The 27524-nt window shown below is 43.0% G+C and overlaps 1 protein-coding gene across 10 annotated transcripts in view; it reads right to left on the reverse strand.

Annotated features, from left to right (window-relative positions):
* Positions 1 to 27524, reverse strand: part of SERGEF (secretion regulating guanine nucleotide exchange factor) — a 234926-nt gene that overhangs the window by 162477 nt on the left and 44925 nt on the right. For all 10 annotated transcript variants that reach the window (XR_007156428.1, XR_007156429.1, XM_047878850.1 and 7 more), the window contains one exon: positions 22167 to 22333. Coding sequence is in view for 8 of the 10 variants with exons in the window: in XM_047878850.1 (XP_047734806.1) it covers positions 22167 to 22333 (167 nt within the window). In the remaining 2 variants the exon portion in view is untranslated. The remainder of the gene's footprint in view (positions 1 to 22166; positions 22334 to 27524) is intronic.

Raw genomic sequence — 27524 nt, forward strand, 5'->3', positions numbered from 1 at the left:
TATACCTGAGTAGGGGTGTAGATTGGTCACAATACAGTATAAGAAGCTTAACTTCTATCTACACCCCTACAGGCACCAAAGCTTATGACAGATGGGGAAACCAGGACTCAGAGGACAGTGATTTATTCAAAGCTATGCAGCAAGTTATTGGCAAATCAGGTGTAGAACATGGGTGTCCTGACTTCCAATTCAACTTGTTAAGTTAGAGAAACCCTGGCTCTCCAGGGACTCTAGACCCCTGATATTATGAGGCGCCCCAGACTCTTCCACCTCCTGTGGGTCTTTTTGCTGAAGATCACAGGAGACTTTAGTTATTTTAGGTTGTCAGTGACCAAAACATTGGGACTTGGAAATAATGGACAGTGAGCGAGCAGGAAATGACAGGACATGCTAGTAATAGGTTGAGGAGACAGAAAAGCCCCTGCTTCTTTAGGACAGAACCACGTTAAAGAAGTGAACACACAGCACCTCAATGGTAAGTAGATGCTTGAACAAAGCTGCAATCATCTATACTGCCCACCAGAGAAGACAGGAAGGAGTACATGGGGGTATCAAGGGAAACTAAACTGATGAAATGAAGGAGTTTAGGGAAAGGTAATCCATTTCTGCCTTGGTTTCTTGGTCCTCCCTGACTTGGCTACAGCCTTGCTTTCATCAACATAAACTGTGTGGGACTATGCATAATAATGTGATAAGCTCTGAATCAGCGAACATTACATTCTGGACTCCTTCTCCAAGATAGTGACTCTGTTACCTGGGGAGTGGGCAAGAGTTTGGTGATGTGTTGTATTTTCCCTACCATTCCTTGTTTTCATATTGTCAGAAAACATAAGATAAAAGAGTGGAGAATGGGACAAGGGTGGGAAGAACAGAGGGGTGAGGCAAGGAGAAAGAGAAAGGAAGATTAGTGTAGAGGAAAGAAGGAAGAGTAGAAAAACATATAAACAAGCTAGACAACAAGGTAAAAACAAGAGTTTTTTCTTTCTAACTTAAAAAGGAAGATGGACTTTATTATTCTGATTTCTATCTACCCATCAACCTGTCTCCATCTACCTCCCCAGACCTTTGGCTTCCAAGGTAATGATGTATCGAGGTTCATCAGGCAAGAGCATTTGTGTAGACAGAAAAATCCACCTCTCTTCAGCACCCCCTCTTGCACCAGAACATTCTGAACTGCCATGAGTCTTCTCAGCTGGGAGGACTGCTAACAACAGTGAATTAATTTGGCCATTTAACTGCATAGAAGCTGAGGTGCCACCTCACTGCATGAATACAGTGTGCTGCTGGCTTCCTCTGGATCATCAGGGGTGCCCAGGCATCACAGGCTGTGTGACTCCTGAAGGACTCCTGGGAGACCAGTTGGCCTGAGGCGAGAGTGGGAGGGTGGATGAGCCAGGGGGAAACAAAGACCCAAAGGGTATCCCCAGAGTGCAAAACACACAGAAAAGGCCAGCCTCCAGGTCAAATTCACAGTCAGTGGAACCCTGTCTGTCTGGCAGCAGATAGCTGTTCTGTTCTAGACGTGGTCATTTCCCTTGAGAAAACCCCTTTGGTAGTGGTGTTGTCAGTCCCTTTCTCAATTTGCACATAATGCTCAGATATCACCAGGACATGCAACCAAGAACAACATCACAGAGATTCTCAGCAATATTTGGAAAGGAGGAGGAGCATAGTTATTTGCCTGTTTTATTTTTAATTAGAGGTGCAGAGGAAAGAGTCCCAGAAAAATCCTTTCTAATAACCCAGTCGGTGCACTGTCCTTAAAATCCTTTCTAGGGGCGCCTGGGTGGCTCAGTCAGTTAAGCATCCGACTTCAGCTCAGGTCATGATTTCAGAGTCCATGAGTTCGAGCCCTGCATTGGGCTCTGTGCTGACAGCTCAGAGTCTGAAGCCTGCTTCAGATTCTGTGTCTCCCTCTCTCTCTGCCCCTCCCCAGCTCACACTTGGTCTGTCTGTCTGTCTGTCTGTCTCTCTCCCTGAAAAATGAATGAACAAAAAAAAAAAAAAAAGATTAAAAAAGTCCTTTCTAATAACCCAGTCAGTGCACTCTCCAGCCTGACTGCTCCTTCCCTATTCCAGTCTAGCAAAGAAGAGGAGAGCTGAAGGGGTCTATGAGATCAATGGAGTCCAATCTAGTAGGGTCAACAGGAAAGCTGGAAGAGCACTTTCAGGCCAAAGAGAGGAGTCAGAGGAAATCTAAGCCATCTTGCACCCTCAGCATTCCTCTCAAGGTACTGATGTACTAACATCCCAGAATGCTAACAAGGCCACCCAGGGTGGTGAAAAACATGGTGCACTGGGAGTCAGGACATCTGTGTGGCAGGCCCAGCTCTGCCACTGACTTGTTGTGCAGCCTTGGACCAGGGTTTAGCTTCTCTGAGTGCCAGTGTCCCCATCTATGAAACAGAGATGATGTGTACCTAATATTATTGCTTTTAGTTTTGCCTGTTAGAATTTCACATATATGGAATCATGCAGTGTGTACTCTTTTGTGTAAGGCTTCTTTCACTCAGAATAATGTTTTTGAGATGTCATCCATGTTGTTGGATGAATCATTTCACTCCTTTTGAACTGTATGATTATACTACATTTCTTTATCCATTCTCCTATTGATGGATGCTTGAACTGTTCTCAATTTGGGACCACTATGAATAAACATTTTACTATCTGTGGTTATTATTTTTGACTACTCGAGGCATCTCATGTAAGTGAAATAATCCAGTATTTGCCTTTTATGATTGGCTTATATCACTTAGCACAATTTCCTCAAGGTTCATCAGTGTTGTAACATGTGTCAGAATTTCCTTCCTTCTTAAGGCTTAATGATATTCCATTGACTGTATATACCACATTATGCTTATCCATTCATCTGTCAATGGACACTTGGGTTGCTTCCATCTTTCAGCTCTTGTGAAATGCTCTTATGAACACTCTTCAAGATCCTGCTTTCAATTCCTTGGAACACATACCCAGAAGAAGAATTGCTGGATCATATGGTAGTTCTATATTTAATATTTTGAGGAGCCACCAGACTGTTTTCCACAGCAGCTGCGCCATTTTACATGTCCACTAACAGTGCATGAGGGTTCCAAATTCTCTACATCCTGGCCAATGCTTGTTACTTTTTGTTTTGTTTTGTTTTTGTTATAGCAGCCATCCTAATGAATGTGAGGTGTTATCTCGTTGTAGGTTTTTTTTTTTGAAGTATTGTTGACATACAAGGTTATATTAGTTTTAGATGTACAACATAGTGATTAGACAATTCTAATCATTATGCAATGCTCACTACAATAAATGTAGGTAATTGTCATAGGCAATTGTGGTTTTGATTTGCATTTCCCTACTGATTAGTGATGCGGAGTATCTATTCACATGCTACTGGCCATTTGTATATCCTGTTTAAAGAAATATCTACTCGAGCCCTTTGCCCATTTTTTAATCAAGTTATTTGTATTTTTGTTGTTGACATACTGTAGTTTTATAGCAAATCTTCAAGTCAGGTAATGTGAATCCTTCGACTTTATCAAGATTTCTTTGGCTATTCAAGGTCCATTACATTTCCATATACGTTAGATAGAGTCAGGTTGTCAATCTCTACCCCTAAAAAAGCCACCTGGGATTGTGCATGGGATTGCTTTAAATCTACAAATCTATTTAGGGAGAACAGAAAACAACATTGAGTCTTTTGATCCATGAACATGATATATCTCTCCACTTATTTAGGTCTTTAACTTCTCACAGCACAGTTTTGTAGTTTTTATGTACAGGTCTTTTATACTTTTTTGTCAAATTTATTATCTAAATATTTTATGGTTTATAATGTAACTATAAAAGAAATTGCTTTTTAAATATCTTCAAATTACTTGCTGCTGCTATATAATAAATATAATCAATTTCTGAATGTTGACTTTGAACTCTGTTAAATTCACTTCTTGGTTCTAATAGTTATTTATAGATTCCTTAAGATTTTCTATGTCAACAGTCATGCCATCTGTGGATGAAAATAGATTTGCTTATTTTCTGATTGTTAAGCCTTTTATTGCTTTTTCTCACTTGAAGGCACTCACTAGAACCATTCAGTATAATGTTGAACAAAAATGATGAGAGAAAACACACTGGCATTACTATGATCTTAGAAGAAACACTTTCAATTTTTCACCACTAATTATGACATTTGCCTTTTAAAAATGCCATTTATTAGATTGCAGAAGTTCCCTTCTATTTCTAATTTCCCAAGAGTTTTTACCACAAATGGATGTCAAATTTTTCCAGCTTTATTGAGGTATCATTGACAAATAAAAATTGTACATATTGAAGATGTACAAAGTGATTTGATATTGACATACATTGTGAAATGATTACCACAATAAGCTAATTAGCACATCCATCACTTCACAGTTACTATTTTTGTGTGCATGTGTGTGGTAAAAATGCTTAAGATCACACTTAGCAAATTTCAAGTATATGATACGGTATTATTAACTATAGTCACCATACTATACATTAATCTCCAGAACTTATTCATCTCACATAACTAAGCCATTTTTACCCTTTAACCAACAACTCCCTGATTCCCCACACAGCAACCACCATTCTACTCTTTTATAAGTTCAACTTTCCTAGATTCCACATTTTAGTGGGATCAAGCAGCATTTGACTTTTTGTGTTTAGCTTATTTCATTTAGCATAATGTCCTCCAAGTTCATGCATATTGTTACAAATGGTAGGACTTCCTCTTTTTTTTTTTTTTAGGGATGGATAATATTCTTCTGTGTGTGTGTGCGTGTGTGTGTGTGTGTGCGTGCATGTGTGTGTGTGACATTTTCTTTATCCATTCATCCATCAATGGACATTTATGTTGTTTCCATATCTCATGTTGTTTCCATATCTACTGTGAAGAATGCTGCAATAAACATGGAGGTGCAGAGATCTCTTCAAGATATTGATTCCATTTCCTATGGATATATAACCAGAAGTAGAATTGCTGAATCACATGATATTTCTAGTTTTAATTTTTTTGAGGAAACTTCCTACTGTTTTCCATAATGTATATACCAATTTATATTAGCACTAAACTGTGTACAAGGGTTCCCTTTTCTCCATACTCTTGTCAACATTTGTTATCTCTGATCTTATTGTCTTGTCTTACTTATACCTAAGAAGTATACAGTGATAGCACATTGATTTTCTCAATGTTTTCTCTACATCTGTTGAAATGATCATAAGGCTTTCCTCCTTTATTTTGTTAGTATGGAAAATTACATTTTTTTTTTCCAAATGTTAAAGCAAATTTTTATTCCTGGGATAACACAGCTTGGTCATGACGAACTTCCCTTTTCATATATTGCCAGATTTGATATGCTACTATTCTGTTAACGATATATATGCATCTTTGTTAATGAGAGATTCTAGTCTATAATTTTCTCTTTTTTTTGTAAGGTTTTTGTCAAGTTTTGGTATCAGAACCATGCTGACTTCACAAAATGATTTGAGAAGCATTCACTCCTCTTCCTCTATTTTCTGAAAGAGTTTGTGTAAAACTTGTGTTTTTCTCTTAAATATCTGATAAAATTTACCAGTTAAACCATCTAGGCCTAGAAGGTTCTTTGTGGGAAAATTTTTGATATGAATTAACAGATGTATAACTGTTCAGATTTTCTATTTCATCTTGTGTCAGTTTTGGTAAATTGTATTTTTTTAAGTCATCCATTTTATCTAATTTGCCAAATTTATTGGCACAAAGTTGTTCAGAATATTCCTTTAGTATCCTTTAATGTCTGTAGACTCTGTAGTGACCTACATACTTTCATTACTGACACTGGTACTTTACAATCTTTTTCTCCTTTTTCTTATCAGTCCAGCTAGGGCTTCATCAATTTTATTGATATTTTCAAAGAATTGGTTTGGGTTTTATTATTTTTCCCTATTTTTGTCTTTTCTATTTCACTAATTTCTGCTCCTATCTTTACTATTTCCCTTTTTCTACTTATTTTGGATTAATTTTTCTTTTTTCAGCTTCTAAGGATGGAACCTTAAGTCACTGAATCTTGTCCTTTCTTCCTAATATATTCATTTAAAGACATAAATTTCCCTCAAAACACTGCTTTAGCTACATCCTACAAATGTTTATGTGTTCTATTTTCATTACCATTCAATATTAAGTTTTAAAAAATCTTTTCATTTTGAAATAAATTCAGAGAAAAGTTACAAGAACTATACAAAGAACTCCTGTTTACCCTTCATCCATATTCCCCAAATATTGACACTTTGCCATCTTTGCTCTATATTACCTTCCCTCTTTCTCTATTTTTTTCTGAATGATCTCTGAGAGAATTAGGCAAAGCGATGCCCTACCACTCAGAAATATGTTAGAGTATTTGTCAACCAAACTGTGAACACTCTACATTGCAACAATTCAACCATCAAAACTAAAAAGCTGGGCACCTGGGTGGCTCAGTCAGTTGAGCATCCAACTCTTGATTTTGGCTCAGGTCATGATCCCAGAGTAATGGGATAAAGCCCCGCATCAGGCTCTGTACTGAGCATGGAGCCTGCTTGAGATTGTCTCTCTCTTTCCCTCCGCCTCTCTCCCCCACGCATGCCCTCTCTCTCTAAAAAATAAATAAAAATACATAAACATTTAAATTTAAAAAACTAAATAATTAACATTGGTATGTAACTACCAACAAAACTTGAGACTCTATTTAGTTCCTGTAATGTCCCTTACAACAAAAGAATCTAGTTCCCGATAGTACATTTCATTTAGTTGCCCTGTCTCTTTAGAATCCTTTCAATCTGGAACTGTTCCTCAGTCTTTCCTTGACCTTCAGGACCTTGATATCTTTGTGAAGAATGGGCCAGATTTTGGTCACTCTCCAGTTCGATCAGGTAGTTCTTTTTTACATTTTCTCTGAATTTATACTTGTTTTCTGTGAGAGGGCTGGTCCAAAAGAACTATTTCACCATTACCAGAAATGGAATCAGGATAGGATTCAATCCTCTTCTGACCACAGATTCCACATGAAAAACATGCTTGTCTGTTTGACTAGCATGACAGCTCTCAACAACTACAAAACAGGGACAATGCCATTATGCAGACTCAGCATTTCATATATTTTTTTCAAATATCTATATTATTATTATAATCAAGTGATGCCTACATAGAATTAAAAAATCAAATAGTACACAAAGGAATCAAATAAAAAGAAAAAGTTCCCCCACTAACATTGAAAGAATTTCAATGAGCAGAGTCTCTCTACTCTATGCTTGGCAGACCAGTGTTAGGAAATATAAAGGAAACTCTGGCCAGGAATCAAAAGACCTAAGTCTCTAGTCCTGGGTCTAAAACTCCAAAAATGGCTTTAGGTAAATCACTTATCCACCCAAAAAGTATTTATTCAGTTCCTAGTAGTGTATTTAACCTCTCTATGCCTCAGTTTCCCTATCTGAAAAATGACATAGCACTATCCATCTTTTCTATTTTCCTCATAAGCAGGAGAAAAATGATGCAATATTGCATAGTTGAGTATGCTAAAATTTGAAAGCAGAATACAAGTAGAACAATATATCAAGTATTAAACCTCCAGAAAAATTAACCATGGTAATCAGAAGCCTTAGTTGGAATACAGGAGACATGTTACAAATGAGATGAGAATGGAAGAATCTATATACTCTATTTGGTTTTATATTATTATGCTATGTATACCTGCACTGTCCAATACAGTAGCTACTGTACACGTGGCCATTTAAATTTAAATTAAAATAAAATTTAAAATTCACGGGGCACCTGGGTGGCTCAGTCGGTTAAGTGTTTGACTTCAGTTCAGGTCATGATCTCACGGTTTGTGAGTTCGAGCCCCAAGCCAGGCTCTGTGCTAACAGCTCAGAGCCTGGAGCCTGCTTTGGATTCTGTGTCTCCCTCTCTCTGCCCCTCCCATGCTCATGCTCTTTCTCTCTCTGTCTCTCAATAATAAATAAACGTTTGAAAAAATTTTTTTAAATAAGTAAATAAATAAAATTCAGTTCCTCTGTCACGCTAGTCACATTTCAAGTGCTCAGTAGTCACACGTGGTTATCAGCTACTGGACTGGACCGATACAGACCATTTTTACTGGAGAGTACTGACCCATGCTATTTTACATCATGTATACTCTTAATTGCCTGATATTAATGTTTTTAGTGAAGAATGAATACATTGCAGCTAGCCTGCCACTATAAAACAAAATAAAAATTCTCAAAGCTTAAGGAAATCCAGATAGGTAAAGAGATCTAACCAAATCAGAATGGCACTGGGTTTAGAGCTCTGGAAGACCCTTGGAATGCTTCTCATTAGATTAGGAAACTGAAGCCCAGGGAAGCAGAGTCTCTGGCCCCAGATCCCACAGTGAACTCACATTAGAGTTCAAAATGGAAACTGGTATCTTATAGCATAGGCTTTGCTATGTCACTTATTAGTCATGTGGCCTTGGACAAGTAGCCACCGCCAAGCCTCACTCTCATCACCTGCAAACTGAAGAAGAATAATTTCAACTCTGCTGGATTGTCATGAAGATTAAAGAGATGATGTCTAGAAAGCGCTTGGCAGAAAACCTGGCACCCCACTGGGACTTGGTGAATGCCACCTGCTGTCATCATTAGCTAATACATTGCTCTTTACACTATAACACAGGCTGATCGGGGAGGCTTTGGCCACCAGATGCATCATCATCACAGAGCTGGTGAGTGTAGGAAGGAACGGGGGAATTATGCAGCTTGGCAAAATGTGCCAGAGGAGCAGAATGATAAATGCATTGTAAAGCAGCAACTACAGAACTGCTCCTGCAAGTCCCCATGCAGTAGCAGAAATTTCACCTTGAGGAGTGCAAAGGGAAATGTACCATTTACATGCCTCTGTGTCCTCACCTTTAAAAAGGCATCTGAGGGATGGAGCACTGCAGATGAAGGAAGATGTTTATATTTCCACGACCCTCATGCTGAGACAACGAGAGGAGTCAGCATTCTGTTTTTGTTCTTCTCCTTCCAGAAGTAATGTATCACAACTCTGTTAGCTACCAACACAGCTATCCCACAGCAGGTCTCTCCAAGCTGGCTTCAGAGTGGGTGGAGCTCTCCCAAGGCTTCTCCAGGTGCCTCCTGTGTGAGTAGCCCCTTACCCCCTGCCCAACAGGACAGGCATGGGATCCAAAACAACCCTAAAATACAGTGCCCACTCTGTAGCACCATATGCTCTCCTCTGGAAGATGACCACAGATGAGGTGATCAGATATTAGAGTAAAATCAAAGTAGCCACACGTGACTCAGACTCTAAGTGAGAAAAAGTTTCCATTCAGTTCCATAACAAATCCTAGCCACGTGCTCTCTGACAGACACTGTGCCATGCCCTAAAGATACAGCTGCAACCGAGACATGGTACCTTACCTGTCCTCAAGTAGCTTATATTTGAAATGGCAACTGCCATTGTCCAAAAAGAATTCAACTGGGTAAACTGTAACCTGAACCTTGTGAAGTGGTACAATTTGGGTTTGCAAGCAAGGGAGCTGGGCTTGTGATACTCTGAAACTCATCCTTGCTGCCACTCTGAATGAGAACAGAAGCCCAAGAAGGGATCATAAGGAAATAAAATATCTTTTCTCAGCTCTTCAAAGGCACACTTCATTGTCCCAGCTTTAAAGTGGCAGTTTCTGAGGAAGGAAAGCCACTCTGGCTCTGCTCACCTCCCCTAGCCTGCGCCCAGGCCCTGAAGCAGATAATGAGCTGTCACAGGCTCTACCTCTTCTGGAACCACCTGAACTTCTAGGGGTGGTGGTGAGGTGAGCACCATTCACAGTTACCTTTTTGTCCTCCAACCTGGAAAACCACTATCTAGGCACCTGCATGTCCTCTAGTCCATCACACGCCACCACGTTAGCTCTATTTCCTGTGTCCTTAGACAAGTTACTTCATCAAGTTTCAGTTTCTTCATCTGCAAAATAGGGATAAAATAGTATATGCTTCACCAGCATGTGGTAAGAAGTGAAAGTGATATTTAGGGGCTCCTGGGTGGCTCAGTCAGTCGAGCATCTGACTTCAGCTCAGGTCATGATCTTGTGGTCCTTGAGTTCAAACCTGCTATTGTCAGCACAGAGCCTGCTTCAGATTCTCTGTCTCCCCCTCTCTCCCTGCCACTCCCCCACTCACACTCTCTACCGAAAATAAAAAATAAACGTTGAGAAAACAAAGAAAGTGATATTTATACAGTGCTTAACACAATACATGGTACACAATGATCAATATATAGGAGCTGACATTATCATTTCTAAAAATTCCTATTGTTCCTAATTAAGTCTTTCTTAACTGAGTACTCAAACCTGCCAACAACATCCCTACATTTATCACCTCTAAGGAACCAGCTCCCATAGATCCTTCAGGAGCCTGAAGAGACTTGATCTTCTCCCCTTCAAATTCAGTCTGGCCCAGCCTTCAAATGTCATCTGCTTGAAGAGGCTTTCCCAAAGACTCAAGAGACCTAACCAACTACTCTTCCCTGACACCACCTCTAGATCTTTCTGTTCACAAGTTCTCAGCTCTTACCTGTAGGAGACTTATACTATCAATCACATCCCATTTTACAGAGCTTTAGGACTGTGTCCTCCCTGTTGTCATATTCTAAGTCCACAGCTCAAATGCAACCTGGGTACTCAACAAGTACTGATGGATTAAGAGGAACAGAAGAATCATGGAAACGATTCACATCAATTGCAGCTCTACGATAAGAGATAACAATCTCCAAAGAGCTATAGGAAATTGAGGTTTCCTGAAAACCCAGAGAAAGTTGGATATGACAAAGAAATCGACTAACATAACTTACATTTATTGCTTCACAGTTTACAAAATGTTTTCATATTCACAACCTCATTTTGACAACAACTTGAAGAGGTAGGCCAAATAATTATCATTATACAGACATAAAATCTGAGGCTCAGAGAAGTAAAGCAGTTTGTCCAAGAATGAAACCACAACGTTAACTTTCTTGATTCTTCCAAGTCCTTCTTCTGTTTATTGTTCCTTCATACATATTGTATCTTCAAATGATATGCATGCTCCAGACTATTAATAAAAAAATCTCACTCAAAAGGAATCACGTGGAAATAAAACCACAAAGAAGATCCTCAAGAATGACTAAGTTACCTTTCTGGAGTGAGGAACTTTCCTCACACAATCCTGGGGAGCACTGGCTACAACGACCTACATTTTGTTCAGCAGCCGTGAGCAACCGTCCCCAGCCAGCTAGGTCTCCTGAAGTGGCATATGGCAAGGTCCTCATGGGAGCTACAGGCAGCCTCCCAGCGCCTACAAGCAGGCTTCCACTCTGCCTCCTGCTTCCCTTTCCTCTCACACTTCTGACCTCTTTGAAAAGCCAAAAGCCTCACAATTGATTGTTGTAGAAACTGTCTTTTTGCAAAGACATCTCTGATTTCTTCCATTTCTGCTACCCACAGCCAGTCTCCCCCAATGTTGGATGATACCAGGCGTTCAGGGAAAAGAGCTCCCTCCCAAACAGCAATCTGCAGGTGTGGGAGGTCCCTACCACCACTGACAGTGCTCCCACAGAGAGAGCCACTGCATCACAAAAGGGAGTTACGTAATCACACAAAGACTAACTTCTCCCTTCTAGTCATAATTCAGTGGTCCCTCCACCAATGGGGGTCTTGGGGTTCTGAGAGCCACATCCCAAAAGAATGGCCTGGTTTTGCTTCCTTGGAAGTAACCAGAGCGTTTCTCTTTATCTACTGCAAGAGGTGCCTACCAGGCAAGGCCTCAGCATCTCAGAATACTTCGGGCCAAGAAGGGGCTGGAACTAGATGGAAATAACCTTTGGGAAAGAGGGGTGACTACAGGGCAGGCTCCTCAAACAGCCATCCAATATAAAGTGAGGGGCCTGGCAGTGAGAGGGCTGATTTGGGCCAGTGCCAATACCAAAAAGGGCCTCCAAGCAGGAAGCTCCAAGCAGCCTCAACCCTCAAAATAAAGCAGATGGCATCTTACTGAGGAATCAGCCATTCAGAACAAGGTCCCAGACAGTGATCAGGATCCAGGACACAGAGTCCAGTCCCTGGGTAATGAGACTGGCAAAATCCATGCCCTATTCAGGGTATAGCTCGTGTGCAATGGAACTGGCAGAGAGGTCCAGCTGTCTGGACAGGGCCCACGTGGAAGGGAGAAGGTGTTTCAGAAAGACAAAAAGAAGGCCAGGTTCCATTAGCCAGCACACAGCAAACTCCAGATCTGGAATCTCAAGAAGGATGAGGGACAAGGAAAGTAGAGGGAAGGTGGAAAAGAGCTTCCGAGAGAGCAGCTCAACAGTCAAGGAAAAGTGGGTAATGACACCAAGCAAAGAAAAATTCAATCAAGAAAGAAAAAAGAAGCAGGTTTGTCAGGCCGGATGGCAGGAATACTGAGATGAATGTAAGACATCATCCTTGTTACCCACTGGGGGACAGGTAGCAATTGTCCCAGCAGCCAAGGGCAAAGGGAAGCAGAAGAACCAGCATGTGCAAAGACTCAGAAGTATCAAACAATTTGATAATGTTGTTGGTTCAGTACAGATGAAATGCAGAATGCAAGGGAAAGACTGGTAGGAGGTGAGGCTGGATATTCTGACAGGGACAGGATCAAGAAGAACTTTTTTTTTTTTAATTTTTTTTTAAGGTTTACTTATTTATTTTAGAGAGAGAGAGCGCCCACACGTGTGCAGAAGCAGTGGAGGGGCAGAGAGAGAGAGAAAGGGAGACAGGGAATATGAAGTGGGTTCCAGGCTCCACACTGTCAGCACAGAGCCCCACGTGGGGCTTGAACCCCTGAACTGTGAGATCATGTTCAAAGTTGGACACTTAACCAATGGAGCCACCCAGGTGCCCCAAGAAGAGCTTCTTATATCAAGCCAGAGATGTTGGACTTCATTCTGGGTGGGAAGCCATTGGAAAGTAAAGGCACACATTCATCCCTATAACAATTATTTGCTGAGCACCTACTATGTGCCAGTCATTAATCAAGGTGATGGGGATACAGTGGCGAACAAGGCCAACAACAACCCCAAAACTTAAGCTCTAGTAACCCCATTCTTTGCATACTGGCTGTGGGGATTACAGACTGTGTTTCTCCTTCCCCTTGAGGGAAGAGGCTGGGTCTTATCCTCCTCTATATCATAAAGACTTGGCTAAGTTTCTTCCATATAGTAGGTTTCCAATAAATGTTTATTGTGGGAATGAATTTTTTTCTGTATTATTAAGAATCTTTAAAAAAAAAAAAAGGTTTAAGGGCATAACAAAATCAGATTTATATTTTAGTACATCATTTTGGCAGCTGGGTGGGGGCAGATGGAATGAGGCCCAACTAGAGACAACAGGTTCTCCCTTGAGAGAATGCCACTGAAATTAGGTGGTAGATAATGGGGGTCCAAGCTAGAAGGACAGTGGCAGAGATGGAGACAGTTTTAGTCCCTTGGCCAACCGGCCTTCACAGAGCTCACATTTCTCTCATCAAACTACCGCAGCCTCCTTTAAACTCTCATTGGCTTTTGCTTTCCCTCTAAACCTCTGCATGATTTACTTTCACCCTGGGACAGCCCGGTTTTCAAGGTCAAATGCAACAAAAGACAGCTGGTCAGCTCTAGGGTGACCCTGAGTGCGGCCTGGGCCAGTCGTAATGCTGCAGAGCACGGTGGTGACACATGAGGTCACTGGGACTTTAAATCAGGGCTGATGAATTTGCTCTGCAGCTGGGAGAAAGCCAGCCAGAAACATCTTTGCTGTCGACACTGATGGCTAACCTCGACAGGAATGCACACTCTGTGGCACTGCGTGGAGACTGGTCGTGGATTACCAAGCATCTGGCCTCCACTACATTCACTGATTCTGATTCTAGGAAGTGTTTATCACAAGATCCTGGACAGTTCTATGTAGCTCCTAAGATCCCAAGTGATTAAGACAGACGAGCAGCTCTGACCCATACTTACAACAAAACCCGCGTCTGAAGCACAGAGTGGCTCATATCCAATGAACCCAATAGAACACTTGTACGTCACTTTAGAGTTTACAGAAACCCTTATAGATCTTATTTGCATATTTTTATAGCCCTGTGGGCAAGATTAAAGCAGAATTTGGAGAGGTCTGACTGACCCGAAGTCACACGGATTGTGGGTGACAGAGCAGAAACTCCAACCTAGGTCTCACTCTACATTCAAGACTGGCTTGTCAGCCCCGCCACCCCAGTCAGGACTATGGTTGACCACAGTCATGAGTGAACCTCATTGCCCCTGTCCTTGCTGGGGCTATCCTTGTCCTCCTGCTGTTCCTCACTAGACAGTGACCTAGACTGCAAGTCTGGAGAGAGCTGCTAGGTGTCCGTCAGACAGAACTACCACCCAGTGAGAGCCAAAGCCAGAGCACAGGGCAACATTCTGGTCAGAACCGTCCCGAGGAAGCTGTTGCTGTACAGAGCTGGCCATGAGAAGAGTGAGGGCTCTGTGAGCCGGGTTCCAGGCCCTGAACCGGGTAACCATGTGCTGCGTAACCTGGAGCTCGTGCCAGCTTTCTCTCTCAGCTTCTGCTCCCTCGCCCCCAGAATGAGGGCAGCAACAACTGTCCTGCCCACCACTTGGGGGTCAGAGCCAGTAAAAGTGTCTTTTTTTTTTTTTTTTTTTTTTTTGCCATTTCCCAGTAGTTGCCGGAGGGACTCACTACAGAATAAAGCCAACTCATCCCTGCCCAGAGGCCTGCCCACATTAACGTCATCACTCCAGCAGCCAAGCTGACTTTCAACCTAACCAGGAAGACTTAAGCCACCCAACAGGGCTTCTCATCCTTTTCTCAGCACAGTTGCACCAATGCCTCACTGTGGATCAAGCTGGGCCCTCAATGCGCATAGATAAATAAGACAGTGTCTGTGCTCCAAGAACTCAATGTTTGGTTTAGAGACAGACATATCAATAATTACCGTAGCAACTAATAAGTACCGTGTGACAGCACTGGGCACCAACTTTGTCACTGCTCTGTGAATTCTTGGCACCTGCACTGTGTGTGGGTCATGCTGGGATGCAGTAAACATTTATTGAATAAATAAAAGGAAGATGCAACATAACGACAAAAGATGGACACACTTTAATGAAAGTACTTCTCTTCTCCACCTCCAAACCTCCATCTTCGCATGTCCCCTTTTTTCTTTACTCCTGTCCTGCAAGAAAGCGTCCTTCCATCTTATCACTAACCCCTTCACAGAGATTTCGAGCCTCTCTCATCTCCCTGGGCGCGCTGCTCCGCTAACCCCCTGCCTCCTGCATCTCTACCCACAGTGCGCTCTCCCTCTCTCTAATCCTCTGCTTCAGCCTTCTGACACACTCCAGTTTCCCCAAGCTCACGAAACTAACTCGAGCCAAGCTCTCCTCCCAGTTCCCGACCTTGTTCTCATCCTCCTCTGGCCACAGAATCTCTGGAAATGCACCCGCAGCCTGCATTTCTCGCCATCTCTTCATTCCCTATGTCCCAGCCTCAGTCCCTCAGAGGTGACACCACAAACCTCCCATCGCCAAACCCAGCCATCTTTTCTCAGCCCCCGACCTCCCTGACCTCCCTGTTGAAATTTCCTTAGCTTCTGAGAACACTGCAGTTCCTGGCTTGCTTTCTCCCTCTCTTGTCAATACACAGTCTCTATCTGGCTGCTCTTCCTCTGCTTTCCTCCTAATGCAAGCTCTTGCCAAGATTCCCCTGTTATTTTGCATTAGCTCCCTTGAGAAATAATTTAATGTCAAAGCTTCCAATTTAGGAAGCCTTTCCAGTCACCACCTCCCACCCCAACCACCCCACACCCCAACCCTACAGGATCCAACAGAACCAGAGGGGCTGCAAATGCAAGAAAGAAAAGGTCCCCAAGGACACGGGAAAGGATGGGATCATTATCAGACTCTTTTCCAGCCTTTCTCACATTCAGCTTGTCCCGTAATGAACTGATCTGAGCCCCGCCAGTAGCTCACGAGCATCTGACACAGGAACTGTTCCACCTTCTCTGCTTCCCCCGTTTGCCTAACGTAGTGCTTGGACAGACAGGCATACATAAGCATCTGCTGGATAAAAGAAAAAAACTGAAGATGAACATGTGTGACAGCGCTTGGTAAATTGTGAAGCACTAAAGGACTACAAGCCTCATTATCAACAGATTCCGTAAGAAACTTCTGGGTTGTTCAAACATACGACGGGGTCAGAGCCTATCTGTTCTCTGGCTCTGCAGGACATGTGATGCCCAAATGTCTGAACACATGGAAATGCCTATTCCCGAGCTGGCCTGGGACTGAGCAGCACAGACTGTGGGGAGAGAGTGCAGAGGAGCTGACGAGGGTCACGTACCACTGAAACCATTTCTTTGATTCTGTTTTTATTTATTCAGTCAGTAAACATCCACTGAGGACCAACACAGTGCAGGAGCTATTCTAGACACCGGGAACACAGCTTGAACGAGACAGACAAGGCCCTTGCACTCCCAGGTCCAATATTTTAGTGGGAAGGGATGATAAATGTGAGTAAATAAGAGAACGGCAGGTGGTAAAGAAGTGCTTGCTGTTATCGTGTCCTTCAGCATCCCTCTCAAACAAAACAGCCCGGTCTCTTCCGAGTGTTCACACGGACAAATACAGTCCACTGCTTCGACGTTCGTTGTGTGTGATTACTCCTCCTGCCAGGTCAGCAGCTGCAGCACAGATATGCTAGCTGTGCTAACCTCCCAACAAAAAGAGTCTTTGGGTGAACACGGCTACCCCATTTGGGGTGGCCTCTAAAACCTGCCACACCTGGAAGGTCTGGGCTGCCGGGGCTGCCTCGTCTCAGAGACCTCATGCTCCTCCAAGAACGGCAATGATGCTAGAGGTTACTTACCAGAGAGCTACTTGGGAATGCTTTTTCAGGTTGTATTGAATTCTGTCAGAGCCCTCCGGACTCAGCTGATTGCTGGTGGTAGATCTCTGTGTTATTTAGGGCACCGAAGTCCCACGGTCTTGACACAAACTTAAAATTAGAAGTGCATTAAATATAGGAAAGGAGGAAGGTCATTCAGGAAGGGCAGCCTTCCGAGGGAGCTGCAGGACAAAGACGCCCTGGAAACTTCCAGGTTCGTTAATGGGTTTTACACAGCATCCGAGTGGTATTTCTCCTTCTGAAATAACACTGTGGAAAGCGTAGGGGACTGGCTCAAACCTCAGCTAGCACAGCCGAGTGAGTGACTCTGCAAACTAAAAATAGCTTCTTTCCCACTCATTCTGACAGATTTCACCCAGACCCAGTGCACAGGTAGATCCTCCAACAAACAGCTTTAGTCCTGCAGCAAAGTGAGGGTTGATGGCATCCGGGCTTGACAATTACCCAATCCCTGGTTCCACTCTTGTTTATCTCCACGTTTCCCGCTCCTGCTCCAATAGCTGTGTGTGTGCACGCACATGCACATGTACACTGAGCTCCCTGACTGGGATTTGGTGCTCCTCAACCAAACGTGGGCAGAATTTAAACCAGGAACATGACTCAGGACCATGGCTGCAGAATAAGCCCAGAACAAGGCCCTCAGAAACACTGGGAATCGGTGTTTGTCTTGGCGGTCTCCTAATTCCTAGCTAGCCTCTCTGGGCCTCAGTTTCCTCGATTGTAAAAGGAGTATAATCATTCCAAGTCTGGCCTATTTCACGGCATCATGCTGGGATCAAATGAGAAAACGTTTGTGGAAGTTATTTTCCTTCAGACAGTAATCCTATCAGAAAGATGGGTGGTGGGGACAGGACAGGCTAGACAGGCAGCTAGACCACAAACCGAGGCTGGCCCACTGGGATGGGCAGGCATCCTGACCATTCCAGGAGTTAGAACAGATCTAGATTCACAGCTTCAGTTCATGTTATCCCCTCTGCCTGGAATATCCTCCTTTTGCTAAACTCCTTGTTTTTAAGAACCCAGTTCAAACAACATTTCTGTTCGATTGCTGTCTTCGGCATAAATCATTCCATCTTCCCTGCTCCCTTGGCCTTTCATATGCAACTCTAATAGCACATCCACTCTATACAGTAAGGATTTACAAACCTGGAAGTTCTTTGAGGGCACAGACATGTATTTTTTTATCTTTGTAACTACCTCCCTCCCCACCACCGTGTGGTCAACATAGGCACGTGGCAGACATCAACCAACATTTACTAGGCTGACTATGGAATAGGCAAGATCCCAAAGCCAAGAAGAACGTAAACTCAGGACAGCAGGAAATGTGGGACAGCACACACAGAGCCAGTGGGAAGGGCGGCAGGTGGTAGGAAGTAGTGTCACAAACGTCTGCCTGCCCCTGGCAATAAGGTCACAGCCACGGGGACAGGAATCAAAGCTGAACGACAAGTCCTGGGAGGACTAGGCGGCAGCATCATACTAAAATCCCAATGACCTAAACTGGAACAGGAGCCCCTGGGGACAAGGAACAAGGGCAGAGAACAGAGCCAAGGCAACAAGGCAGAGCAAGGCTCAGGTGGTACTAAAGCCTAGAACTTCTGGATCAGTTAACATGCTCAGGTCTGCCAAAATTGAGCCAGCAGCTAGGGGTCAAGTGATCTTGGCTATGACCCTGAGGGACTCCAGGGGCAAGAGTCATTATAAATTTAAGTAGTGATCATTTCCATAAAATAAGAATCAGAAATGGAAGGTACTCTTAGATCTGTAAGACACATCAGGAATCACCTGGTCTAACATGCCCCACCTACGTATGGGGGAACTAAGGGTACAGGAGGAAAAGGGGCTTTCCCAAATTCACTCAATCAGGGCGGAACCAGAGCTAGAACCCAGGTCTTCCGACTCCTAATCCAGACCTTGTCCCCTCAGAGGCTGTTTACCTTCAGTCAAGCAGGTCTTCTGATGGTTCCACTAACACACCAGGTGCCCAGCTCTAGCTGCTTCAGAATCCTAGGGAGCCCCTATGGACCCACTAAGTGAGCACAAGTACTTCTGTGCTCCATCTTTGGGCAGAGTTTAGAGCCAAGGTTCCCTGGGAAACATGGCAGTCTTGCCTGGGGTCTGAGAAGCTGCTGTGGTTCACACACACTCTGCCCTGATGTGTACATGGGGGAGATTAATCCCAATTATTCTGCTATCCCTGGAATTTTCTAAGAGTGGCCAAAACGGCCGAGTATCTAAGGCCAAGCTGATAGAGCATGAAACACATAGTCTTCACCACTGTGAGAATATTAAAGGGAAGCCTGCCAGGTCTATAATCTCAAAGTCCTTCTCAGGCTGGAGATGAGGCATGGCTCAGAAGAAAGAATTGAGACTCTCAGGGAATCAGAGACTCTGCCTTCCAGACTCCCAGAACTTTCATCCAGGTGAGGGTATATATGCAAAAGGACAGATGCAACTTTATTTCATCTATACAGAAAGTATGTAAGCTTCAAGTACTTCAAGTTCAAGTCCCAACCCCACTGTTTGTTGACCTCCTGTGTGATCTGGGGCCAGTGACTTCCCCATTGTGAGCCTGAGTATCCTTATTCATAAAGCAGTGATTATAACACCAGCACGCAGTTTTATTGAGAAGATGAAATAATACACGTAAAGTTTTTAGTATGCTGCCTGGACCATAATCACCACCAAGTAACATTGTGTTTGTTTGCTTTCTTTTGTTCACAAGATGGGATGGTTAAACCACCTGTGCTTTCTCCTCTTGTGGGCTGTCACTCTGGATCCCAGCCCAGACACCTCACTCCTCACTCTGCTTATCCCTTGGACACAGAAGAAGGCAACTGGTCAGCTACGGGGCCACTCTTAATTCCTTGAAGGTCAGGAATCATCAGCTTAGTTCAAGGCTGTTCCTGTCTCCCCAAGTGTCTCTGCACCTCCCTGGCCAAGTCCCTCCCAGGGCAATACCTACTCAAGGATGGCTTTTATCTTTTCCAAGGTGAATCCACTCCTAGTGGCTTATAGCTGCCCACTGGCCTGGCTCTGGGCCTCAGGCAAATAGATGTCTGACGGGTCAGACCTGGACATCAACAGGGGGGATAATCCCCAGACCCAATTTACCAAAAGGAGATAGCCTGGCGTCTGAACCTGCAGTGGGACCAGCAAGTAGACGTGCCAGTACTCCAGAGACTGGAGCAGAGATGGAGGGAGCACTAAAATGGAGTGGCCATGGCACTCCAGGCTCAAGCCACCTCCTCAGATTGCTCTACTAAGAAGCTAAACAAAAGTCACATCAATGTCACGCTCTTAGGCTGTATGTTTCCACTGGCCATATCTGTCACAGTGCTGCCACACACGATGGCCACCACAGGGTGTTAAAAGGCAAAGAAGAGAAAGGACCCAACAGTTACTGAGTGCCTGCGACATGCCAAGAACCTTGGGTATAATCCTCATCAATGACCTTTTGTGGTAAGTATTATTATCCTGATCTTGCCAATAAAACCAGAGACTCAGAAAAATCCGTGAAGCCTCTGTGCCTCTGCTGTGCTACCTGACCATGGAGTCTTAAATGTTCTGGAAAAGACAAAGAAGAATAAAGGGTTTAATGCACTTGGTACCAGGCTCTCAGCACCTTCACTGGCTAAGCAGACAGTACTAGCTACAATGCTGCATTCCCTCATTCGCAGCTGGGGAGGTCAACTTCTCTCAAACAGAATCTAGAGAAATATAGCAAAGGTCATAAAGATGCTCATGGCCTTTGCCCCTGCAATTTCATCCTTAAGACTGTACCTTAAAAAACACTTCAAAAGGGTATTCACTGCAGAATCCACCACAGTGACAAAAGAGAAGAAATTATATAAATGTCTAACATTCCAAGAATGGTTTGGAAAATCCCAGAGCCTTCGAATCATATAATGTTACACAGCCATTTTAAATGGCCTCAGAGATCAGAAAAACAAAGCAAAGCATCTGTGATAAAATAAATGAAGACTGAATACCAAATATCATAAGTACTATCACTGAAACTTTGGAAAGTATGTACATGTGTACATGCAAAAGGGAATGTTGTTAAGGTGGTTAAGATTAAGGATGGTTTTTTTATTATTATCATTATTATTATTATTATTATTATTACCACCATGTCTAAATTGCCTTTTTGGTTTTGTTTAATGAGTGCCTTGTCAATTAAAGAAAAAGAGAGAGCAAGAAAGACAGACAGACTTAACCCAGCACTAAGGAAAGGCCCAGGAGGAGCGGTCTGGGATGTGAAGCAGAAATTGAGAACCGTCCTACATACCCGGAAGGAGGAGGCCAGGCAGGCCCCGGGGGAAGGGAAGCCCTCTAGGTATGAAGAGGGTTGTAATTAGTCTGATGCTAATTACAGAAGTCTCGCTGGCTTATTAATTTTTTTCACAGACTCTGAATGAAGACTGAACTCCTTCATTAAGCCAACTTGGGTTCAGAGGCACATTTCCTCCGTGGCCATCCTCATTCTTCTCAAAAACCTAGCCTTTTCTTTTTTTAAGGACAACAGTAAAGTAAAATTTAGTAACAGAAACACACACCCTGGAGAAATTAAGACTCCTGCCTTAAATGTAGAAATTCAAGACATTTCAGGGAATTAAAGGGGCTTGATAAGCAACTGAACTACAGTATTTTCTGCACTGGGAAATATAAACTGAAGTGCAAAACACTTAGCTCAGTATAAAAGCCCCCTTGATCAGGCTGCAACCCATCTTTTGGATACTACAGATACCCCACGCTCTAGCCAAACTGACCCACCAGTGGTTCCCCAAATAGTTTCTTTACTTTCCTACCCTGTGACTCTGTTCTGGCCGTTGTGCCTACCTGAAAGTCCTCTTCTCTCTTACAGACACTTACTCGAATATGATCCATCCTCCAAGGCACCGCTCAAAGCTGTGGCCTCTATGACACTAGCCTAACCCGATCACAGTAGCCTGGATTCATTTCTCATTCTTTGAAGTGGACACAGAGTATCTGGAATCTCTCTAAAGGAGTTACACACAGTCTGCCTTGAGGTATAGTTGTCTGGGTAACTCCCTCTTCTACCATGTTAAACCACAAGCAACTTGAGGCAAGGACCCCCTCAGAGTCCTGCATGGAACCCATACCATAATGCCTTCACTATAAGCACACCGCAGGACCTCAGTAACTGTTTCGATGAAAGACAAGGAAAAGAGATGTATCACATCTATGGAAAGTCATTCCTACCTCAGCTGCTCCTGTTAAGCAGTGCAGACAGGAAGGCATGCTCTTCTGTGGTCCTGAGCAGGGGAGGGATGAATCATGACTCTGTAGTTTCCAGCCTTCACGAGACTCCAACTTCCTCCCTAGTTGACCATAGTCCGCTCGGCCCCAGGTAAACACTCTGCCAGTTTCTAAAAACAAACATTAGTTGAATTAAGGCTATATTCCACAGCTATACTCTCATGGGTAGGCAAAGAATTACAAGAGAAACTGTGAACATTTATTTTAGGACCAACTACCATGTACCAGGAACCATCCTATCTTCTACAGGGAAAGCACAACTATTCACACTTTCACAGATGTGGGGACTGATGTTCGGTAAAACGACATGACCAAGATCAAGCTGTGGTGCAGTGAGCACCAGAGCTGGATTCCAGCAGAGGGCAGATTCTAAAGCCGTGCACCTGCATTTTAAAAGACAGGGACCAGGCTACAGGGAATTCTTCAACCACACTTTATGGCCTCTCTATCTCTCCTTGCACTTTGCCCAGATCTCTATTCTCAGGTTCTCCTCCCTCTCACCCAATATGGGGCCCATCAGCTACCCAGAAGTCCCCCAGGCTCCTGACCTGCCCCATGCCATAATCTCTTAGCACCATTAAAGCCAATTTCATGTGTTTTCTTTCCATATAACATAAAAGAATCTTCAGAGTCTAAGCTCTTACCCAAAAAAGCAATTCTCATAGTCCCAAGGCAAGTGTCTACGTGTGCGAGAAGGAAGGGAGTGAGAGAAGGGAAAAAAGACAAAATCATTTACAGCCAGGAAAGCCTCAGTTCCCCAGATGCACCACCTGGGAAGCTGGCCAGTGCAAAAGATGATTGAAGAAAATGGAATTTGGAAAAAAGAGAAACGCCTTTCTTCTCCCAGATAAGAAAAAATTCACCGAACTCGTTCAGTTGTACCAAGTGCCACATTTGTTATTTCAACAGAAATGCAAAATCCGATGAGGCATAGATTATTAACAGATTCTCCGCAATAAATATGCATAACCATGTGCGCTGTATAAATTCTTTATACATGTTTATTTTAACAAAGAAAAACTTTGCTTAAGAGACAAAACACCAAGCAATGCATATTAAATTCTAGACAAACCTACTACTATGATACTACTGTGTTTGGTATCAAGGCTTCATCTGGCCCCACATTCAACATATGGTTTATAGTGTCAGCTAGAATACAACTACAGACTCATAGGGGAAATGTCGGAATATTGAAGGGATAAAGTCCTCAGAATCAATCTGCTCATGGACACCAACGGAGATACCAAGAAGTGCACGAGAAGTTCTGAGCTTCCTCAAAGAGGGAAAAAAGTCTGTGCAGCCCATGGGGTACCAGGTATATGACAGGAACTAGGAGTGGGTTCCCTCGGATATGCTAGTTCATGGCCTCACATGTGTTGTTCCTTTTGCCATGGAAGCCCTTTCCTTACATTATTCATTTGATAAGCTATGGCTCCACCTGTACAGTCCAGCTCAGGTACCACCAGTTCTGTGAAGCCTTTTTTGACCCCTCAATCCTCCACAGAAAGGGTGAAACCCACCCTCCTGTGAGCCACCTTTATTACTGTCCTCATCAACAACTATGTTCCCATTTAACAGGTGAGAAACTAAGGTTCAGAGAAGTGACTAGCCCAGGGTCACACAGCTAAGCCACATCTCCTTCTACTAGCCCATGGTACTATTCTGCATTGGCTTTTCACATGGGTCTGCATCACTGGATAACCAACACTCAACACTCAATATCCTTCCCTCACTTCTATAGGACCCACAAAAAAGCCCATGTTCCCAGGACCCACAAAGCATCCAAAAATGACAAACGGTCCCTCTACATGAGCTGGGTAGGATTTACAACCAGACTGCCTTAGCAGGGAGAGTCCCAAGAAGCTAAAAGAGGAGACTGTTACTTCTGAACTCACCCTCGCATTGTTCTGCTGGAAAGAACCAGCACGTTGCTATCTGCAAGACTATCGAAGAATTATGTTATCACAAGTCCCACAATGAATCCTTTCCTATCAAGTAAAACATCTTAGCATCTTCTCTCCTATTGATTATTGATGTGAAGACAGGCAAGACTGCCGCCATTACTCCATCTCCAATAGCAATTCAACCATTCTACTTACATAGCACTTTTCAACTTCAAGGCACTTTACAAAGATTAACTAATTAATTCTCATGTTCCCTGGGGAGGCCACAGACATTCTATTAGAGACAAGCCCCAAAACCAGGCTGACTGGATGTCCAGCCTTCACTCTCCAGCCTAGGTTTGCTCAGTCAGGTAGGTGCACTCTCTGACACTATCTGTCTATTTCTCCCCAAAATACACTCTGCATCAGAAGGCTTGCAGAAAAAAAAAAAAAAAAGGAGATTCTTATTTTTCCTTTTCTTTTAAACAGACACATATTGACCACTTCTTAGGTGCCCAGCACATTCAGGGCCACTATCTCAATTAATCCCCAAAATAATTCTAGGGGGTACAGATTACTAAGTTTATTTCACAGATGAGGGTAAATGATTTGGTCAAGACCAAACAACCAGCAGGTGGTGGAATCAAGATTAAAATCTGTGTATTCTGACTCCAACACCATTGGTAGCTCCAGTGATTGCCCAGCTGCTGTCAATTCTTACAGTATTTGAGGAGGGGGAAAGCCCAGGTCACATGGATATGTTCTGCATACCAGCTCACTTCCCAGGACACCTCGCAGAACTCAGGACTGTAAGTGTTGAAATAAAGGCATCTAACACAGGAAAATGATGTTGGGTCACCCAGAGTAAAAGAAAACAATGAATCCACATACAAAAAAAATGTTCACTAATGCACTGTAGACAAAAATATGTCTCAAGCAGAAGTATACTATCAAATCCAAGGAGATTCAGAGCACAAATGTAACAAATGAGTTTTTTACTAATAGTAAAGAATTATGTATTACTGTGATAAAAGATACATTAATGGCATCCAAAAAGTATAAGTGTGTATCTTCAGATAAATGAGAAAAATGACCAACAGCACAAAATAAAGTTAGCAAGTAAAATATAATTTCAAGGTATGCCCATGTGCAAATTGACATAAAATCACTATGGAGCCAAGACATTAAGTATAGGTGGCAAAAGATCCCAACACAACACAGAAAACAACAGGGGCCAAGTAAGTAGCATTGACAAAGTATGCCTAAGGAACTTGGAGAAACCATTTCAAGCTGGAATTCTCCTGGCAGGCTTGATGGAAGAAGCAACATTCAAGGTGAACTTCTAGATAGGAAAAGAAAATGGGAGAATGAGGAAGAATATTCTAGGAGTAGGGAGAGGGGACAAGTGATGATAGAAACCAAAAGGCACAAGGTGGATGGGTCAGGTAGAGAGAGAGTGAGGGTCACGAGGAAGAGGGACTGGAAAGCGGGTCAGAACTGCAGGCTGGGGCCACCACAGGGAAATGCCAGGCTCAGGGTCTACATCTCACCTTCCAGATCAGGGATTCCCAAACTGGCTGGTTTGTACTCACCTATTAGTAAAATATTTTTTAACATACTATGTAATTATATGTATGTATGTATAGGTATACGTGTGTGTATATGTGTGTATATATATATTATATATGTGTATATTACATGTATATATACATGTATATTATATGTATATTACATGTATATATGTGTATTACATATATATACATACACACATATACACATGTACACACATTACACATACACATATATTCATCTATTTATTAAAATATATACTTGTATTACCTATATACATAAATTATAAATATGCCCTTATTTAAAAATGTACAGTGTAAAATATACTCACAAAGTAGAAAATGTTAAAGAACGAGATAAAAACACATAAAAGGAGTCATGATTTGTTCTTCCCATACCCTGGCAATTAGTCTCACATGCTCACTTTAGAGACTGCTGCTAACTAGACCATGGGGAGACTGCACACTGGGAACAGGGGTGACGTCTGGTCAAAGGAGTGTCTGGGGCTGGCGCATGAGGCAAAGGTGGAGGCACCAGTAATAAGAACATTCATGCCAACACTTGCATCGCATCCACTGTGTGCTATGTACTGGTCTAAGCATTCTCTATACGGTACTCTGCTTATCACTCTTCCCAGCCCTAGTTGATGGACAAGAAACTAGGCGCTTGCCCACAGGCACAGCAGTAGTAAGTGAAAGGGGAAAGAAGAAAGAAAGCCACTACAATTACACAAGCCTAAGATGGATCAGGACTGAACCAAGGGTTGAAGTCACAGGGGGGAAAACAAGATGGGAATTTGCAAGGCGTGCCATCCTATCAGATGTCAGAGAAAGGGAACAGGAGGAGATGAACACCACTCTGAGATTTCAGGATTTCAGATTTCAAGATTGGTGGGAAGGTGGTGGTACATTAAAAGAAATAGACAAAAGGGCTAAAATGCCAGATCTGGGGTCACATCGATGGGAATCATGAAATATTATTTCATTACTAAAATGAGTTAACTCTTCTGGGGCCTTCTGCAAACAAATAGTCAAATATAAATAAAGAGGAAGTAAGTGAGGAAAAAGAGAACTCTCTGCAAAGCCCTGCCAGGGGCAGAGGAAGTCAGAGGAGACTCAGGAGGCTGGGGAGGTGGGGAATATTCAAGGAGGTAGCTTCCTTTAGCATCCATAGGAGGGCTGTCGGGAATGGTGGTAAAGGCAGGTGAGAAGCCACTCCAGCAACATCTAAGCTCTTCAGCTAAGGGGAATTTCTACCCCATTCCAGGGAAAGGGGTCCTAAAGGTGAGAGGAAGATGGATTACTGTAAATTAAGGAACCTTCACCCTTTCTTAAAAGAATGTCCCAAAAGGGAAGAGTGTCATTGAAGGCATCAAAGGGAGTTAGCAAACAGAGGTAGATGTTATAAAAAGAACACCCCTGGGTCAAGGCAGAGAAAAGGCCACACAGCTCCTCATATATATAGCATATTCCATATGCATATTCCCATAGCATATCCCAGGTGCTAAAGCCTCCTAGAGCACACACATGTAAGAAGTGAGCCATCCTCCGGTCAGGAACTTGTTACATTTGTAATTCATCTGCTGACGAACACCAGTTACTCTCAGGTTATTAATTCTAAGGCCTTAACGTAGAAGAACCTGATTTCTATAACTCATCCCTTGTTCCACCACATGGACAGAGATTTTATAAAAAGGCACTAATAGGGCAGCTTTGCTGTCAGCACAGAGCCGGCTTTGAATCCTCTGTCCCCACTTCTCTTTGCCCCTCCCCCTCTCAAAAATAAATAAACATTAGGGGAAAAAAAGGCGCTAATAACCAAGAATTGGTCAAGCACAGAACTGGAGTCT

The sequence above is a fragment of the Prionailurus viverrinus genome, chromosome D1, assembly GCF_022837055.1.
Source record: "Prionailurus viverrinus isolate Anna chromosome D1, UM_Priviv_1.0, whole genome shotgun sequence".
NCBI lineage: Eukaryota > Metazoa > Chordata > Mammalia > Carnivora > Felidae > Prionailurus > Prionailurus viverrinus.